The sequence below is a fragment of the Embiotoca jacksoni genome, unplaced genomic scaffold (assembly GCF_022577435.1).
Source record: "Embiotoca jacksoni isolate LCO1_2020_lvr unplaced genomic scaffold, fEmbJac1.0.p SCAF_4, whole genome shotgun sequence".
NCBI lineage: Eukaryota > Metazoa > Chordata > Actinopteri > Embiotocidae > Embiotoca > Embiotoca jacksoni.
In genome coordinates, this window is record NW_027185392.1 from 1,642,860 (window position 1) to 1,662,770 (window position 19,911).

Genomic DNA, 19,911 nt, shown 5'->3' on the forward strand with positions numbered 1-19,911 from the left:
TGTGATGCAGCTCATGAAGAAGCAGAAAGAAGCAGGATTAATTAACGATGTGCTTCTCCGTTTAACTCCGTGATGGAGTCACGACTGAGTTTCATTTTCCTCTTTATAGGTAAGTTATTGTGGAACACCGTTTATAGCGCGATGCTGTTCCACAGTTCTGTTTCTGTACTGTTTGTGGTATCATCTTCATTTAAACCTGCAAGATATTTAAAATATGCATCGAGCCTGAAGTTGAAAAGAAACACAGGGCAATATTAAAGAGAACTACCCATGTAAAATATAAGTTATAAATATGTTAAAATGCAGTTCACTGCTGAGACGTGTCAGACAGGAATGTGTGCGGTCATAATTAACAGCACAGCTCCAGTTCTCTGGCAGTTTTTAACATATGTGAAGAACAATAACTTAATTCTTCTTCTGCATGGTTTTATTTGACTGTCCTGTCCCAGACTAGTTTCATGGACTCCCCATCAAACTTTATTTATATAGCACGCACAGAAAAAAATAAAAATAAAACAATAACAGAGAAAGGTAATAAAGAAAACTAATTTTTGGCCGTGATCAGTTGCAGGTTTTGTAAACTCACAGGAGTATTTTGAGATATGTTCAGAAAACCAGCATCTGAGATCTGAGTGATGTGATCCACTATTTTAGTCTTGCATCTAATTAGGTGTTTCATGAATGCGCTGACCGGGAGCTTTTAGAAAATGTGTTTGTCAAGCAGAAATGCTCAAACCTTCTGTGGCTGCAGTTTTTGCAGTGGGAGGATTTGCTGCTTTTTTCTGTTTTATCGCCTTGTAAAAAGATTTAATTTTTGTTTTGGACTCTTGTTCTGACTAAGCAACAACAAATTTGTATAATTTTGAGCTGAAATTTTGTGCAGGATCATTGACTGACTGGAGAAATGCTAAATATATCATTTCCGAATGTTTTCAGTGATATTTATGCTGAGACGTAGATAAGTTTTAAATAAAACAGACGCCCCACCCGTCCTTTATTTTATACTCCAGCTTTGAAAGGGTTCATTCAAAAACTTCTGCACTGTTGTTTTGGTTTAAACTTTTCCAATGACTTCATGAAATGAATAAACCTGAATTTAAATTAACAGCTTCTTCAGTTTGCAGTGAGCACTGAAAGACTGATTGTTGATTTTACTTCTTATTAAATCAAGAAAAATGTCAATGGAGAAACATCAGACCCAGAGAAGTAAGGATGAAGTAAGGATGCTGTCATAGGAAGAGAAAATATGAGACACTTCTTATAAAACTAAAACTGAAAACTGACAAAAAATAAACTGAAATTGAAAGAAAACCCTTGAAAAATATCAAACTTTTCAACTCGTGTTTTATGTTCGTGTCTTTTTCTGTAAACAGGAATTTACCTGTTTTTTTTTCAGTCTGTTCGAGATTTACTCCCCCTATTGGTTCATGGTTTACATAAGAAAATGACCTTCCTCAACTAACCAGTAAAAGGTTTACCAGTTATATATCTTGATATTTCCAAAACAATGAACATCTATGTCTGCAGATCTGTTGAGGTGTACAGGACAAGTTCAATATCAAAACGAGGGTTGGATTAATCTGGTTGCAGGTTGAGGATCATGTGACAGCATGTAATCAGGGCTCGCTGCAGGCATAATTTGTGGAGCAGGAAAATGTCATGCTGAAGACGGAAAACAACAACGTGATGGGCATGCACAATCAGCCTGGTGTGTTTACTGGCATTTGTGTTCTCTTGGAGCAAAAAGCAGGAAACTTGGATGGGCAGTCGTTGATGCAGCAGGTCCCCTCATTTATTACAATGTTAGGACTCAGAGGTGTAATTAACTTCCTGATTACAGTCCAGGCTGGTCAGATATGACGAGCCCGGTGGCGTTGAATCTCCCGTCATGCCTGAGGATTACGATGATGAAGAGGAGCTGCTGGCTTGTACGAATGTCAAGCTTAGGAAAGCAGAAATTCACCTATCGAGGGTTGAAAGCAGAACAACATAGAAAAGATCTTGATTGAACTTTATTTAGTTTCAAAGTAAAGGTAGTCAAAGCTGTCTGATCCTCCAGACAGTCCGAAGACTTTCTGGAACTGTTACTGAGCTCTTTTCAGCTTCCTGTTCATTAGACAGGACTTTCACTGGAGGTTCTGACCCGACTGCTGACTGATGTATCTCTGTATGTTTTACAGTGATGAGAATATCTGCTGCTGAGGTTGTGAAGAAGAACCTCACAGGAACCGTGGGAGGAACCATCACTCTACCTGGGCCCCCGCTGGAGAAAGGATACATGTTATTTGGAGGACAAATTATTGCCAGAATAAATATAGGGGAAATAGAAATAGAAGAGGAAAATTACAAACACAAAGTTCACTGGAACAAAAACTCTGGACTCTTCTCACTCACAAATCTGCAGAGGAATGACTCAGGGATTTATACTTTGGACAATAAAGGACAGAAAATGATGTCCTCTTATAAACTCACAGTGTACGGTGAGTCCTTTTCTCTTGTCCCAGTCGACGTGTGTGTGTGTGTGTGTGTGTGTGTGTGTGTGTGTGTGTGTGTGTGTGTGTGTGTGTGTGTGGTACTCTTTATTCTGTTATGTTCCAACACCATCCAGTCTCCATATGTGACCTCAGCAGTTCATATCTTACTTATTGATTTTGATCTCATGCTGTAACATTATTTACTTGAACCTCTGGAGAAAAATCCGAATGGACATTTTTTTACCTGTTTTTTTTTTTTTGTTTCTAGTATTTCTGTAAAAATGATTGCTGGGGTCAAAATTAACTCTGAATTCCACCGTTCCAACCTCTCAGACCTACAGCCAATTTAGAAGCAACAATTAACCTGATGCTGAACTCAGACTACATGAACTCAGCCTGCAACACATTTCCAACGTGTGTCCGAATTCTTTCTGTTTTTACCTGCCCAGTTTAGCATATCCTACGACGTGTTCCTCGACCAATAGGATGACAGAGTGCATCACACGTGGAGCCTCTGCAGCTGTGATTGACAGCTTCTTGTCCTTTCTCCCCAATTAACTTTGAATTCAGTGTTTCACCGGCCACAGATAGACTTAATATATGATCTGTGAAGAAAAAGAGCAGCGAGGAGGACACATTAAATAGGCAGAAGTTCACCTTGAACAGGTCCCCACTCCATCACAGGGACAACACAGAAAGACAGACAACCACTCACACCCACAGCCTAGTATCAGTACCAGTATTTGAACGATATCCAGCCCTGATTTTCACATGTCTGCTGTGTTTTCCTTCTCTGACTACAACCTGTTACCGAACTTACCTGAACGAAGAACAGAGCTTTTGATGATATTAAAATCACAATATCTGATTTCTAACCTCCATCACCTTCCTCTATAGACGCCGTACCGATTCTTTCGGTGATCAAATCTAATGTGAGCTCTAACAGCTGCTCGCTGATGTGTTCTGTGGACGGAGCCGAAGAGACGACGCTGTCGTGGTACAGAGACGTGAAGATCGTGATCCAGAACAACTCGGCCGTCTCTCTGTCTCTCATCGTTCTCAGGCAGGATTTCAACTCCTCTCACAGATGTGTGGCGACCAACCCAGCACAGGAAAAGACTCTGGAGGTCGACGTGAAGACGTCCTGTGGACATAACGACACAGAGAGCAGGGACGGCAAAGACCAGAGACATCGTAAGACTCATTCTGACACTGATTTTAAAAAATACAATTACATTTCAAATCTATTTTGGTCATTGGAACGTATTGTTTAATGTGTTTTTATGACATTTGATGTTCTGTTGACAGATAAGATCCTAATTGGAATTATAATCTCCATCGTGGCTGTAGTTCTTCTGTCATCTGGCTTTATAATCACGCTGATATATATTGACCAGAAGATGAAAACAAAAAGAAACGAAGGCCAGGTATTTTTGTATTTCTTTAATCCCGCTTCTTTATGTGTGTGTGTGTGTGTGTGTGTGTGTGTGTGTGTGTGTGTTCTTCCTAAACACATTTGTAATTCTGTCTTTCAGACTTCCTAAGGCACAACCCTCCTCCTCCTCCTCCATGTTCACCTCATCTGTCAGATACACCCAAACCCGGAACAGAAGTTTTCATGGATCCTTTCAGCCGGTCGAGCCAGAGTGAAACCGGTTTTGTCAGATGTTTCTCCTTCAGGTGTTTTTCCTTCCAGCTGTCACTCACGTGGGAATTGTTAAATTGTTGATACGCCTCCTCTTAGACAAAGTATTTTAAATCTGCATTTTCTGCTCCTGTGACAATGCAGTGAATGTATTCCCCCTAACTAAGATTAAACTCCTGTTTCACAGTCAGGGCAGAGCAAGTATTTCATCCAGGAGATTTTAAGTGTTTCCAAACTGCAGCATTTTGTCATCCAAACTTACAGCGAATAAAAAAGGCTTTGTGTGGCTGCCATGGAGAAGGGCTTCGTCCTTTCTACAACAAAATCCAAAGAAAGTCATCAGATGCTGCTGGTGAGGCGGAAGAGAAGCTGGAACGTTCTCTTAGTCAATTCTCCAACAATTGTGAAAAATTGTTGGAATTAGAACAAATGATAAATCGAGATTTTTTTTAAGCATTGCCTGAAAAAGAATAAAAATGTAATCACTTCCTGTGATAATAATCATGCTGCACATACATATTTTAGTTCTAATCTATTTTTTTTTATTATTTATTGAACTTAGAGAACCACAGGGGCTAAAACTTACATACAAAATCCTAAAAGCTGCGTATCTTTACAGAACAGAGTCTGTGACTGTAATTTAAAATACACAGGCTACATCTGCTGTCACAATAAATTAACTCAACACATAGACCTACTGTATGCACATAAAAAAATTGTAGTTTCTTACAACTTGACGTGTGTATACATTTTGTGCAGCATACAGTAATATGTAATCACTTCAATTGATAATAAGCATTTCATTAGAATTTTTGGATAAGACCATATTTTCTACAAACCTGCCACTTCTGGATTTTTTGTTTGTTCCGGTTTCCTCTGGTTTGTTTTGGTGAAGTGATGAGAGGAGGAGAACCGTACTGATTGTAAATGAGTTATTTCTGTTAATAAAGCGAGTTTTGATTGAAAAGATTTACCTGCGTGCTAATCTTTATGTCTGTGACGTCACTGGCTGTCTTGTAAATGTGGATTTTTGCAAGGTTGCTCAGTGATCTGTCATGTTGCCGGCTGGTTGGTTTCACTGGAGTGAAAACCTGCAAGAAAGAAGAATGAAGAGACTGAACGACTGTGTTGTTGAGGGTGACAGATGTGTTGTCGTGGTGAGAACCCCGTTGCCATGGCGCCACAGTTCAGGTGGTTTGTAAGGCAGGGCAAGTTTTGTTTGTAGCTGTAGCACATTTCAACAACAAGGCAATTCAAAGTGCTATACATAACAACATGAAAAGACATTTAAAAACAGAAATTAAAACCTCAAAATAGAAGAAACGAAACAAGTTAAAATAGGATGAAGGTTGAAGGATGAAGTGTAAAACATGAAATACAGAAATAACTTGCAGGGCAGTTTAAGAAAATAACGAAGCTCCTCAAATCTGGTTCAAATTGTAGTGAATGTTTTTCTTCAGACGTCTCAGAAGGTCCCAGTAGAACTTGTTGACAGTCTGACTCTGGGGGACAAATTCACGGTGACACAACCCCGCCAATGTCAAAGAAAACCCACCTGGTGTCTCCTGATCTGACGCGCCTTCTTCGGTCTTGGACAGTGAAGTTTCGCCCCTCTTGAAACCTGAATGTATCAGCATCTGGATCAGGCCTGCAGCTGACAGAACAACATCACAACATACAATAAAAAAGTGGTCATGACACTTTTTAGTGTCATTTTTTTTAAAGGTTGAAACAACACGTTTTCTTTAATAATTTGCAAAAGAAGTGAAAATGATGACACGCACATTTGCAGCTCCACAATTTATTATTATGGGAACTACATTATATTAAGTGATGAAAATGTCTAAAAAAAAAATTGTGAACACAAGGGGGAGCACAATGTATTCAGGATGCACTGAAGCATGACGTGATCAGCATTCACTCACTGTGCTGCTGGTTTGTTCAATGTGAAATTAAAATATTTGAGAGACAAATAGCAGCTGGATGATGCGTTCAGGAACCCACTATCACACTAATCACTTTAAAAGTGTGTTGTAACAGGTTTAATTTTATTTCAATGCACAAACACAGCAGCTGTGTGGAGTCTCAGGAGTCCTGTCTCATTTCTGTGGGTCCCTGTCGTTCACCTTTTGTCCACCAGGTGCTTGTATCACCGTACAAATCACCAGACTGTCGCTCAAAAATGGAAGTGATTCACTTTTTAACAGGAAGAAACCTGCTACAATCTGCACCCCCAGAGAACAAAAACAAGTTCCACAGTGAGATTGACTCCTTTAAAAGAACAAAACGAATAATAATTAAAAATCTCCTACTTCTCACATATTTTTTTTGGAAGCATCAGCATTGATTGTCTCTCCACTCAGTTTTTTTTCCCTTTAATTAGTGTCTCATCTCGACTTATCATTCAGGTGGTTATTAGTTCCACGTGATGTGAAGAGAAAAGACCTTCCTCTTATAAACTCACAATGTACGGTGAGTCCCTTTTTCTTGTCCCAGTAGATGGGTTATTTTTATAACTGTTTTTTGGGGGGGGGGTATATCTGTGAAAATAATTGCTGGGCAGAGGTAAATAGACCGGTCGCCACTCCATCACAGGGACAACACAGAAAGACAGACAACCACTCACACCCACAGCCTAGTATCAGTACCAGTATTTGAACGATATCCAGCCCTGATTTTCACATGTCTGCTGTGTTTTCCTTCTCTGACTGCGGCCTGTTACCGAACTTACCTGAACGAAGAACAGAGCTTTTGGTGATATTAAAATCACAATATCTGATTTCTAACCTCCATCACCTTCCTCTATAGACGCCGTACCGACTCCTTCGGTGATCAAATCTAACGTGAGCTCTAACAGCTGCTCGCTGATGTGTTCTGTGGACGGAGCCGAAGAGACGACGCTGTCGTGGTACAGAGACGAGAAGATCGTGATCCAGAACAACTCGGCCGTCTCTCTGTCTCTCACTGTTCTCAGGCAGGATTACAACTCCTCTCACAGATGTGTGGCGACCAACCCAGCACAGGAAAAGACTCTGGAGGTCGACGTGAAGACGTCCTGTGGACATAAAGACACAGAGAGCAGGGACGGCAAAGACCAGAGACATCGTAAGACTCATTCTGACACTGATTTAAAATATTCAATTACATTTTAAATCTATTTTGGTCATTAGAACGTATTGTTTAATGTGTTTTTATGACATTTGATGTTCTGTTGACAGATAAGATCACAATTGGAATTATAATCTCCTTCGTGTGTACTGTAGTTCTTATACCGGCTGTCCTTATATTCAAGTGGAAGTATATTGACCAGAAGAAGGTGACAAAAGAAACAAAGGCCAGGTATTTTTGTTTTTCTTTAATCCCGCTTCTTTATGTGTGTGTGTGTGTGTGTGTGTGTGTGTGTGTGTGTGTGTGTGTGTGTGTGTGTGTGTGTGTGTGTGTGTGTGTGTGTGTGTGTGTATGTGTGGTGTGTGTGTGTGTGTGTGTGTGTGTGTGTGCGTGTGTGTGTGCGTGCGTGTGTGCGTGTGTGCGTGTGTGTGTGTGTGTGTGTGTATGTTCTTCCTAAACACATTTGTAATTCTGTCTTTCAGACTTCCTGAAACACAACCCTCCTCCTCCTCCTCCAGGTTCACCTCAGGTGTTTTTCCTTCCAGCTGTCACTCGTGGGAATTGTTAAATTGTTGACATGGCTCCTCTTAGACAAAGTATTTTAAATCTGCATTTTCTGCTCCTGTAACAATGCAGTGAATGTATTCCCCCTAACTAAGATTAAACTCCTGTTTCACAGTCAGGGCAGAGCAAGTATTTCATCCAGGAGATTTTAAGTGTTTCCAAACTGCAGCATTTTGTCATCCAAACTTACAGCGAATAAAAAAGACTTTGTGTGGCTGCCATGGAGAAGGGCTTCGTCCTTTCTACAACAAAATCCATTTACTCCTCGGTAAATGTAGCAAAAACTAAAATGTGTCAGTACGGATGAGGCTTTGGGATTGAAAAATGGTACTCAATGACAAAACTTTTTTAAATACTAAAGAGCATCAAAGCATTTCAGTTGGCACTATAAAAAAGTTGGTTAACCAGCCGTAGGCTAACGTCAGGATCGGGTTCAGCAGAACAGAGAAGAAGAGGAGGTGTGGAGGCAATGAAGGGATGAGGAGCAGGCTGCAGGGGAGGTCAGGTGATGCAGGTTACCGTGGCAACTGCAGGGCAACAGGAATGTCTGAGAAGACAGTCGGGAAACTGATAAGCAAAACCAACAGGAAGCAGACGAATTGGTGGAAACAGAAACTGGGCAGCGGTGGGAAACGTGCATGACACGTTTTCCAAACACATCAAAAATGAAACGCGAGGTGAAAAGGCGGCTGTCATAGAGAGAGAAGGGGAAACGTGATGATCAGCCACAAACAACCTCCTGGAACACCTTCACAAAGCTGCACTGAAACGTTTGAAGTGGGCGTGAAGAACTTTCAGGACGGTGGATTTCAGTTAACCCAAACAATGTGTGTTTGTGTGTGGAGGAGGAGGAGGAAGGGGCGGGGCGAGGCGAGGCGAGGGGTGGGGCAAGGGGGGCGGGGGATTCCAAAAATGAGATTAAAGATAACAAAGAACACTTTAACTCCTATTGAGGAGGACTGTTAAGAATTTTTTAAGCAGAGGAGAAAACTACGGAAGTAGGAGAAATAATATTCAAACACTGAAACGCTATAAATTATATCGTGTACTGATGATGTTTGTGGTCGATCTCATTAAAGACGCTCACTTCTCCCACTGAACAAAATAACGGCAGAAATTTATTTTATAAATATCCAGGTTAAAGAACACATTATGCCGTTTCACAGTTCTTGTGGTTTGTGACCGGGTTGCTGTACAGTGAGGATAAACACGAGTTAATTCATCTGCTGTTCCTATATCTGTCTGGTGGTCAGCAGTGCAAATGATCACATGTCTGCACATCTCTTTTTCAGACACATATTTCCCGTGAGACTCACGTGGTGTCGACATACTGTATTTCCCCTCCCAAGCAAATTAGAGACATGAAACTGTTTTTAAAAAAAATCTTAGTTTCTGTTTTTGTGTTTGTTTTCATCATCTTTACAAGAAATTTGCATAACTTGTAACTTTGTGGAGACCTGCAATTTCCCCTGTTGGGCACAACGTTGGCAGCTAAGACGAGAACAGACTAACATGGATCTAATTCAAGCATGCAGTTTGAATGACATCAAACAACCTCTTGATGAGAGCCTTCCTCACAGTCTGAGGACGAAAGAGTTCGTCTGCAGTGTTGACTTTTGAAAACTACCTGAACGCTCAACAATGACGATAAACTTATTGAAACCAGCTTTTTGTCCGGCGTCTCGTTCAGATTCTTTTCATTTCAACATGTGAATAAATACGAAAATCTACCACTCAGAGTCGGTGATGTTAGAAACAGGATGGGAATGACTGCAGAAACATTCGACCATAGACTCAGAGCAGAGAAGTATCATGTCTATTCAGGACCTCAAGCAGGATGTCTTTATTTGTTTTTTATCTTTACTCTCATCTCCTTCCGTTAGCAAGTCAACTTGTATCATGTTGTTTTTTTTGTCTCTTTAAAAGAGCATCTACAAAAAGCCTACAGCAGCACGTTTGAACCAGTGACTGATTTGATTCAGTTTGAATATTAAAATAGGGCTTTAAAACCAAATGTACAGCAGGCTGGGAGGAACTGATGAGATTCCTTTCAATTTGTATAATTTAATGCTCTCGTGGTTTTAGGTCTAAAAATCCACAAAGCCTGCTCACATCGGTAACAAACCACATCGAGACGAGTTCTGAGAGCAGAAAAATCTATAAAACAAGAAGAAATACTGCATGAATCCTTTGATCCATCTCCGTTTCTCTCCACATGAATATCGTTTAATGGCTCCTCTTACAATAATTTAATTAAGGTACATTAAATGCTCCTTCGTTACCGAATACGGAAGTGGGAGTCACCATGTTTAAAACAACGTGGGGGAAGGGTCCTCAAAAAACCTGACATCAAAACATTTTTTTATGAGTAATAGATGTTACACATTTTTAATATTATTAAATAAATTGAATTTGAAATAAGTTATCGGACTGTTCTTGTATGAAAAACAGCATTAGAGTCAAAGACACTCCCCTCTCCCCCCCCCGCCCACACCCCGAAAGTCCCAGTCTGTTTTTCTCCAAACTGTTTGTTTCTAGTTCAGCGTCAGTTTGTGTTTGTACTTCGACTGTGATGCAGCTCATGAAGAAGCAGAAAGAAGCAGGATTAATTAACGATGTGCTTCTCCATTTAACTCCGTGATGGAGTCACGACTGAGTTTAATTTTCCTCTTTATAGGTAAGTTATTGTGGAACACCGTTTATAGCGTGATGCTGTTCCACAGTTCTGTTTCTGTACTGTTTGTGGGATCATCTTCATTTAAACCTGCAAGATATTTAAAATATGCATCGAGCCTGAAGTTTAAAAGAAACACAGGGCAATATTAAAGAGAACTACCCATGTAAAATATAAGTTATAAATATGTTAAAAAGTAATAAAACTGATCAACCAGAAATATGTTAAAACGCAGTTCACTGCTGAGACGTGGCAGACAGGAACGTGTGCGGTCATAATTAACAGCACAGCTCCAGTTCTCTGGCAGTTTTTAACATATGTGAAGCACAATAACTTAATTCTTCTTCTGCATGGTTTTATTTGACTGTCCTGTCCCAGACTAGTTTCATGGACTCCCCATCAAACTTTATTTATATAGCACAGAAAATTAAAAAAAAAAAAAAAACACTAACAGAGAAATGTAATAAAAAAATTTAAAATTTTTTAAAAAAAAAACAAATTTTTGGCCATGATCAGTTGCAAGTTTTGTAAACTCACAGGAGTATTTTGAGATACGTTCAGAAAACCAGCATCTGAGACCTGAGTGATGTGATCCACTATTTTAGTCTTACATCTAATTAGGTGTTTCATGAATGCGCTGACCGGGAGCTTTTAGAAAATGTGTTTGTCAAGCAGAAATGCTCAAACCTTCTGTGGCTGCAGTTTTTCCAGTGGGAGGATTTGCTGCTTTTTTCTGTTTTATCGCCTTGTAAAAAGATTTAATTTTTGTTTTGGACTCTTGTTCTGACTAAGCAACAACAAATATTTATCATTTTGAGCTGAAATTTTGTGCAGGATCATTGACTGACTGGAGAAATACTAAATATATCATTTCCAAATGTTTTCAGTGATATTTATGATGATTAGTAAAGAAGTTTTAAATAAAACAGACGCCCCACCCGTCCTTTATTTTATACTCCAGCTTTGAAAAGGTTCATTCAAAAACTTCTGCACTGTTGTTTTGGTTTAAACTTTTCCAATGACTTCATGAAATGAATAAACCTGAATTTAAATGAACAGCTTCTTCAGTTTGCAGTGAGGACTGAAAGACTGATTGTTGATTTTACTTCTTATTAAATCAAGAAAAAGGTCACAGGAGAAACATCAGACCCAGAGAAGTAAGGATGAAGTAAGGATGCTGTCAAAGGAATAGAAAATATGAGACACTTCTTATAAAACTAAAACTGAAAGCTCAAAAAATAAACTGGAATTGAAAGAAAACCCTTGAAAAAGTACCAAACTTTTCAACTTGTGTTTTATCTTTGTTTCTTTTTCTGTAAACAGGAAATTACCAGGGTTTTTTTTTTCGGTCTGTTAGAGATGTACTCCCCTATTGGTTCGTGGTTTACATAAGAAAATGACCTTCCTCAAATAACTTTAAATAAGCAGTTAGCTGATAAACAGATGTTAGCTGATAAACAGATGTTTGCGAATTCTTCACGGACAGAGACAATACGGTTACGACGCTCTTATCTTGAAACTTTATTTTGACGCCGCGAACTGTTTCCGCTTCCGGTTGCGCTAATCGTATGCGCTGCGCAGGACCGACAGTATAGTCAGATTGAGTCATTGATGATAAAATCCATCTGTCAATCCATCCATCTTGTCAATCATTCCATCTTTCAATCTGTCTCCAAGTTAAAATACTGTATGCCAAAAACAATACAGTAACGTGTGGAACAATCAGATGTCTGTGTTCTCTGACCGGAACCCCGTAGTGGTCAATATTCATCTTTACACCAGTCTCTCAGGGGTCGAATCCCCAACACAGATGTTTGCAATTTTATCAGTGTAAACACAACTGCTTACAGTATACACATCATGTTTTCTGTTTACACAACAGTAAAAGATTTACCAATTATATATCTTGATATTTCCGAAACAATGAACATGTATGTCTGCAGATCTGTTGAGCTGTACAGGACAAGTTCAATATCAAACGAGGGTTGGATTAATCTGGTTGCAGGTTGGGGATCATGTGACAGCATGTAATCAGGGCTCGCTGCAGGAAACATAGAAAAGTTCTTGATTGAACTTTATTTAGTTTCAAAGTAAAGGTAGTCAAAGCTATCTGATCCGCTAGAGAGTCCGAAGACTTTCTGGAACTGTTACTGAGCTCTTTTCAGCTTCCTGTTCATGAGACGGGACTTTCACTGGAGGTTCTGACCCGACTGCTGACTGATGTATCTCTGTATGTTTTACAGTGATGAGAATATCTGCTGCTGAGGTTGTGAAGAAGAACCTGATAGGAACCGTGGGAAGAACCATCACTCTACCTGAACCCCTGCTGGGGAAAGGATATATTTCATTTGGAGGAAAAATTCTTGCTTCAGTAAGATGGGGTGAATTCGATATAGAAGAGGAAATTTACACACACAGACTTCACTGGAACAAAACCTCTGGACTCTTCTCACTCACAAACCTGCAGAGGAATGACTCAGGGATTTATACTTTGGACAATAAAGGACAGAAAATGATTTCCTCTTATAAACTCACAGTGTACGGTGAGTCCTTTCTTATTGTCCCAGTCGATGTGTGTGTGTGTGTGTGTGTGTGTGTGTGTGTGTGTGTGTGTGTGTGTGTGTGTGTGTGTGTGTTGTGTGGGGTAGCCTTTATTCTGTTATGTTCCAACACCATCCAGTCTCCATATGTGACCTCAGCAGTTCATATCTTATTTATTGATTTTGATCTCATGCTGTAACATTATTTACTTGAACCTCTGGAGAAAAATCTGAATGGACATTTTTTTAACCTGTTTTCTTTGTTTGTAGTATTTCTGTAAAAATGATTGCTGGGGTCAAAATTAACTCTGAATTCCACCGTTCCAACCTCTCACACCTGCAGCCAATTTAGAAGCAACAATTAACCTGATGCTGAACTCAGACTACATGAACTCAGCCTGCAACACATTTCCAACGTGTGTCTGAATTCTTTCTGTTTTTACCTGCCCAGTTTAGCATATCCTACGACGTGTTCCTCGACCAATAGGATGACAAAGTGCATCACACGTGGAGCCTCTGCAGCTGTGATTGACAGCTTCTTGCCCCTTCTCCCCAATTAACTTTGAATTCAGTGTTTCACCGGCCACAGATAGACTTAATATATGATCTGTGAAGAAAAAGAGCAGCGAGGAGGACACATTAAATAGTCAGAGGTTCACCTTGAACAGGTCGCCACTCCATCACAGGGACAACACAGAAAGACAGACAACCACTCACACCCACAGCCTAGTATCAGTACCAGTATTTGAACGATATCCAGCCCTGATTTTCACATGTCTGCTGTGTTTTCCTTCTCTGACTGCAGCCTGTTACCGAACTTACCTGAACGAAGAACAGAGCTTTTGGTGATATTAAAATCACAATATCTGATTTCTAACCTCCATCACCTTCCTCTATAGACGCCATACCGACTCCTTCGGTGATCAAATCTAATGTGAGCTCTAACAGCTGCTCGCTGATGTGTTCTGTGGACGGAGCCGAAGAGACGACGCTGTCGTGGTACAGAGACGAGAAGATCGTGATCCAGAACAACTCGGCCGTCTCTCTGTCTCTCACCGTTCTCAGGCAGGATTACAACTCCTCTCACAGATGTGTGGCGACCAACCCAGCACAGGAAAAGACTCTGGAGGTCGACGTGAAGACGTCCTGTGGACATAACGACACAGAGAGCAGGGACAGACATCGTAAGACTCATTCTGACACTGATTTAAAATATTCAATTACATTTTAAATATATTTTGGTCATTGGAACGTATTGTTTAATGTGTTTTTATGACATTTGATGTTCTGTTGACAGATACGATCCTAATTGGAATTATGATCCACATCGTGTGTGGTGTAGTTCTTCTATCTGGCTTTATAATCACGTTCATGTATAAATACCAGAAGATGAAATCAGTCAGATACACCCAAACCCTGAACAGAAGTTTTCATGGATCCTTTCAACCGGTCGAGGCAGAGTGAAACCAGTTCTGTCGGCTGTTTCTCCTTCAGGTGTTTTTCCTTCCAGCTATCACTTGTGGGAATTGTGAAATTGTTGATACGCCTCCTCTCAGACAAAGTATTTTAAATCTGCATTTTCTGCTCCTGTGACAATGCAGTGAATGTATTCCCCCTAACTAGGATTAAACTCCTGTTACACAGTCAGGGCAGAGCAAGTATTTCATCCAGGAGATTTTAAGTGTTTCCAAACTGCAGCATTTTGTCATCCAAACTTACAGCGAATAAAAAAGGCTTTGTGTGGCTGCCATGGAGAAGGGCTTCGTCCTTTCTACAACAAAATCCAAAGAAAGTCATCAGATGCTGCTGGTGAGGCGGAAGAGAAGCTGGAACGTTCTCTTAGTCAATTCTCCAACAATTGTGTAAAATTGTTGGAATTAGAACAAATGACAAATCGAGATTTTTTTAAATTTTTTTAAGCACTACCTTAAAAAGAATAAAAAATTTAATCATTTCCTGTAATAATAATCATGCTGCACATACATATTTTAGTTCTAATCTATTTTTTTTTATTATTTATTGAACTTAGAGAACCACAGGGGCTGAAACTTACATACAAAATCCTAAAAGCTGCGTATCTTTACAGAACAGAGTCTGACTGTAATTTAAAATACACAGGCTACATCTACTGTCACAATAAATTAACTCAACAAATAGACCTACTGTATGCACATAAAAAAATTGCAGTTTCTTACAACTTGACGTGTGTATACATTTCGTGCAGCATACAGTAATATGTAATCACTTCAATTGATAATAAGCATTTCATTAGAATTTTTGGATAAGACCATATTTTCTACAAACCCGCCACTTCTGTATTTTCTGTTTGTTCCGGTTTCCTCTGGTTTGTTTTGGTGAAGTGATGAGAGGAGGAGAACCGTACTGATTGTAAATGAGTTATTTCTGTTAATAAAGCGAGTTTTGATTGAAAAGATTTACCTGCGTGCTAATCTTTATGTCTGTGACGTCACTGGCTGTCTTGTAAATGTGGATTTTTGCAAGGTTGCTCAGTGATCCGTCATGTTGCCGGCTGGTTGGTTTCACTGGAGTGAAAACCTGCAAGAAAGAAGAATGAAGAGACTGAACGACTGTGTTGTTGAGGGTGACAGATGTGTTGTCATGGTGAGAACCCCGTTGCCATGGCGCCACAGTTCAGGTGGTTTGTAAGGCAGGGCAAGTTTTGTTTGTAGCTGTAGCACATTTCAACAACAAGGCAATTCAAAGTGCTATACATAACAACATGAAAAGACATTTAAAAACAGAAATTAAAACCTCAAAATAGAAGAAACGAAACAAGTTAAAATAGGATGAAGGTTGAAGGATGAAGTGTAAAACATGAAATACAGAAATAACTTGCAGGGCAGTTTAAGAAAATAACGAAGCTCCTCAAATCTGGTTCAAATTGTAGTGAATGTTTTTCTTCAGACGTCTCAGAAGGTCCCAGTAGAACTTGTTGACAGTCTGACTCTGGGGGACAAATTCACGGTGACACAACCCCGCCAATGTCAAAGAAAACCCACCTGGTGTCTCCTGATCTGACTCGCCTTCTTCGGTCTTGGACAGTGAAGTTTCGCCCCTCTTGAAACCTGAATGTATCAGCATCTGGATCAGGCCTGCAGCTGACAGAACAACATCACAACATACAATAAAAAAGTGGTCATGACACTTTTTAGTGTCATTTTTTTTAAAGGTTAAAACAACAAGTTTTCTTTAATAATTTGCAAAAGAAGTGAAAATGATGACAAGCACATTTCAGCTCTACAATGTATTATTATGGGAACTACATTATATTAAGTAATTAAAATGTCTAAACATTTTTTAGTGAACACAAGGGGGAGCACAACGTATTCAGGATGCACTGAAGCATGACGTGATCAACATTCACTCACTGTGCTGCTGGTTTGTTCAACGTGAAGTTAAAACTTTGAGTGACAAATAGCAGCTGGATGATGCGTTCAGGAACCCACTATCACACTAATCACTTTAGAAGTGTGTTGTAACAGGTTTAATTTAATTTCAGTGCACAAACACAGCAGCTGTGTGGAGTCTCAGGAGTCCTGTCTCATTTCTGTGGTGCTGACTGGTCCCTGTCATTCACCTTTTTTCCACCAGGTGTCCCTGAACTTCTTTGGTAGTCAAACTCACCTCACGACTTCCTGTTGAACCAGGCCAGCCTTGTTTGCCATGTTGTTTCTATCTCCTCTTACAGTGTTGTTCCTGTTCTGCTGCACCTGTAAGCCTCTTTTTTTTTAAAATATATTTTGCAGTTCCACCTGTCTGCAGGTGGGTCCTCCATCCTGCAGTCTGTCACAGGTCGTGCAGAGGTCTCATCAGCTTTTTTTTCAGCTTTTGCCAGGTAGACGAAACTACCTACACTCCTGCAGCAGAACATTATTGGTCAGGCGAGGCAGGATATTAAAATCAGATACGATTTGTTTCTGCAAATACTTGACTTTGACTAGTCTGTGTGCTTTTCTTTTGGTTGTAACTCCATCCCATCATCAATGAAAAACATTGTCAGGCGCCACCGTGGCTCATCATGTTTGATGTTTGATGTTGACACAAGGCAGTTCTTCTAAAACCTTTCAGGCTGCTACAGAAAGCAGAAGCAGTAAAAAGGCCAAACAAAGACTAGGCGATAAGTGGACAAAGAAAACTGTGTTTGTGCCCTTTAAAATAGTTTCCTCCGCTCCTGTAAGTTAAACCAGGGTCAAACTGCACCCAGCACGTATTCAGACTAGAATGTAGTGACATCAGGTGTAAAAATACAAAGTAAATTTCCTACCAAACCCCCCCACCCCCCAAAAAAAATAAAATAAAAAAGAGTTACAAATGTCCTCCGATTCACTGACAAACACGGGGCGGTTTGGAAACACAACAAATACAAAACAAATACCGCATCGCTACTACATGATGTTTCAGAGACAAAAACAACATGTTTTACAAAGAAAATATCAAATAATATCTGAAAAATATAACTGAAAGCTGAAAGTTTGTGCCATAAGTCAGGGAAATCTTTTTTTGCTCATGTTATCACAGATTTACAAATTTACTGTATATGCACCGTGCTTGTATCACCGTGCAAATCACCAGGCTGTCACACAAAAATGGAAGTGATTCACTTTTTAACAGGAAGAAACCTGCGACAATCTGCACCCCCAGAGAACAAAAACAAGTTCCACAGTGAGATTGACTCCTTTAAAAGAATAAAACGAATGATCACTAAAAATCTCCTACTTCTCACATTTTTTTTTGGGAAGCATCAACATTGATTGTTTCTCCACTTAGTTTTTTGCTTTAATTAGTGTCTCATCTCGAGTTATCATGTTTATATTCAGGTGGTATTCAGTGTGATCGTGCCACCGTTGGAAGAGTGGGCGCTAAAAGTTCAGAACATACAGACGGCGTGCTGCACAGCGTGTGGGAACCTGTCCTCTGTGGTCGGTTTTTAGAGAAATAAGAGCGTGTCTGCAGAGGTTGATGACGTGCTGTATGTCAAAGTCGCGGTTGACTTTATGGTTCGAGAGGCCGGACAGGAACACTGCAACGTTTGCCTTTAACCAAATTCTGTTCTAGATTTCATCTTTGAGGAAAACGTGCGGTTTTCATCCTCTGAGTTGCAACACGTAGCAGCGAAAATGAGAAGTACCTTTAAAGGCTGCAGTGAACAGAATATTTAAACTGTGTCATGTTCACCAGCATCAATTCATCAGTTTTTACTCACACAGATAAACCTTAAAGATGCTGTAAAGTAGAAATGAAAATGAGTTTTAAGTTCATCACACCACAGAAGTATGAGTTGTTAACTACCCATCCAAATTTGAATGAAAAAAAACACACAAGTATGTTAAATTAGGCTTTGAAATAGTGAGAAAATCATCAGTCTTCTCTGCTCTGAGACTGGGGGGGCGTGTCCTGAAGGAGCTGAAGCTCCTCCCACTTGCTGGAAGGTGTTCAGTGTTCAGTATGACAGTCCTGTGGCTGCAGTTCTTTTCCCCACTAAGCGGTCCATCTGACATCCAACCTCTCGGGTGACTTTATGCATGATGTCCCACTGGTACTCTGTCTCTCTGTCTCTCTGGTGGACGGAGCAGCCTGCTTTGAGAAAACAGAATCAGAATTTATTTGTCCAATGAGTGAAACATACAGATGCATATAAATGAAGCTTGTCCCCCTGAGCTGTAACACAGGAGTCAAACTGGACACCAGAGACAGAAGACAGTGAGCTCTCCAACTACTTCTAATGCACCTGCATTACAATAGTGGAGATAATAAGAGAGGAGGAGTTGATTTAGTTCTGTAACAACTGCAACATGCACACCGCTGCATTACATCACATGTTAATTCATTACATCACATCAGTTCATTACATCACATGTTAATTCAAACTTTGAACCTGCTCAGGTCTAGCCAACAGTCTTTCTCTTCCACTGATGTCCCTCCTCCTCCTCCACCTGCTCTCTGCAGCCTCCTGCACATGTAGTCGGGCTCGTTTATCTGGACCGGTACCGGTACATGTAACCGAGGGTCACTGATGGTAACGTTACACTGGAGTACAAAAACAACAACCCTCATTAATCGGGAGGACTAGATTTCCTCTGGTCCATGTTTACCATCACCCCGACATGTAAAATACAGAGTTACATATATTATAGTTCCTTATCGGAGACTTATTGAGACGCATAAAAAAAATGTGCGGTTATCGGAGCATTTTCCTCTGAACTCTGCTCGGCTACGAGCTCAATAGAAGCTGATTAGCACATTAACTGTGAACTGCTGGGGGCGGCGGTGGACCCTGTTGGCGGCGGCTGACGGTGCCGGTGCGACCGAGAGATGAACGGCCGTGAGGGTGAAGCTCGGTTCGGCTCCGCGCTGCAGGAGGAGCGGTGTGTCCGTGAACTCCGTTCGTCTCCGGTGGAAGTTGGTGAAACAATCCGCCGTGAAATGGTCCCTGCACAGGCAGCTGTTGGTGTTAATCCTAAACTCTCCATCAGCGAGGATGAAATCAATCCACCTCTTTTTCCTTTCTTCCTCAGTAAAATTTAAATAGCGATGCAGCGCTAGTTTGAAGGTTCTTGCATCCAGGAAAGATGCACTTGCGGGTGAAGGGAGACGTCCTGTAGCAGCTAGCTGATGTATGATAACAATCTGACTACGTCAGGAGTAGAACTGAAGTCCAGTGTGATGACCTCTTATGCAAATGAGCTGCAGGCTTTTACAGCTTTTCACCGTGTAAGAGGAGGAGCCATGCAGAAGGTTATATAAACCAGCTGTGATCTGACATAGACAGGTTGTTGTGAGGTACATAGGTTGTTGTGAGGTACATAGGTTGTTGTGAGGTACATAGGTGTTATGTGGTGGGTGTTTTTCCAGGACCCAAATGCAAGCTCACAGACTCGAGGTATC

The 19,911-nt window shown here is 40.4% G+C and overlaps 2 protein-coding genes across 5 annotated transcripts in view; both read left to right on the forward strand.

The window, feature by feature from the left end:
- LOC138209015 (CD48 antigen-like) overlaps window positions 1-19,911 on the forward strand; it is a 26,683-nt gene continuing 6,772 nt past the window's right edge. The window contains exons 1-5 of one of the 4 annotated variants that reach the window (XM_069167325.1): window positions 1-109; window positions 2,181-2,480; window positions 3,372-3,668; window positions 3,783-3,901; window positions 7,710-8,636. In XM_069167325.1, the coding sequence (XP_069023426.1) occupies window positions 73-109; window positions 2,181-2,480; window positions 3,372-3,668; window positions 3,783-3,901; window positions 7,710-7,718 (762 nt within the window). In that variant the 5' untranslated portion in view covers window positions 1-72 and the 3' untranslated portion in view covers window positions 7,719-8,636. Of the gene's footprint in view, window positions 110-2,180; window positions 2,481-3,371; window positions 3,669-3,782; window positions 3,902-4,009; window positions 5,087-6,927; window positions 7,225-7,337; window positions 7,459-7,709; window positions 8,637-19,911 lie in introns of those variants that run through there. The other 3 variants (XM_069167323.1, XM_069167326.1, XM_069167324.1) reach the window with 3 other exon arrangements.
- On the forward strand, window positions 10,359-15,437 carry LOC138209016 (T-lymphocyte surface antigen Ly-9-like). The gene is made up of 4 exons (XM_069167328.1): window positions 10,359-10,468; window positions 12,709-13,008; window positions 13,905-14,189; window positions 14,303-15,437. Exons 1-4 carry the CDS (start codon window positions 10,432-10,434, stop codon window positions 14,467-14,469), a joined length of 789 nt encoding a protein of 262 aa, XP_069023429.1. The 5' UTR covers window positions 10,359-10,431; the 3' UTR covers window positions 14,470-15,437.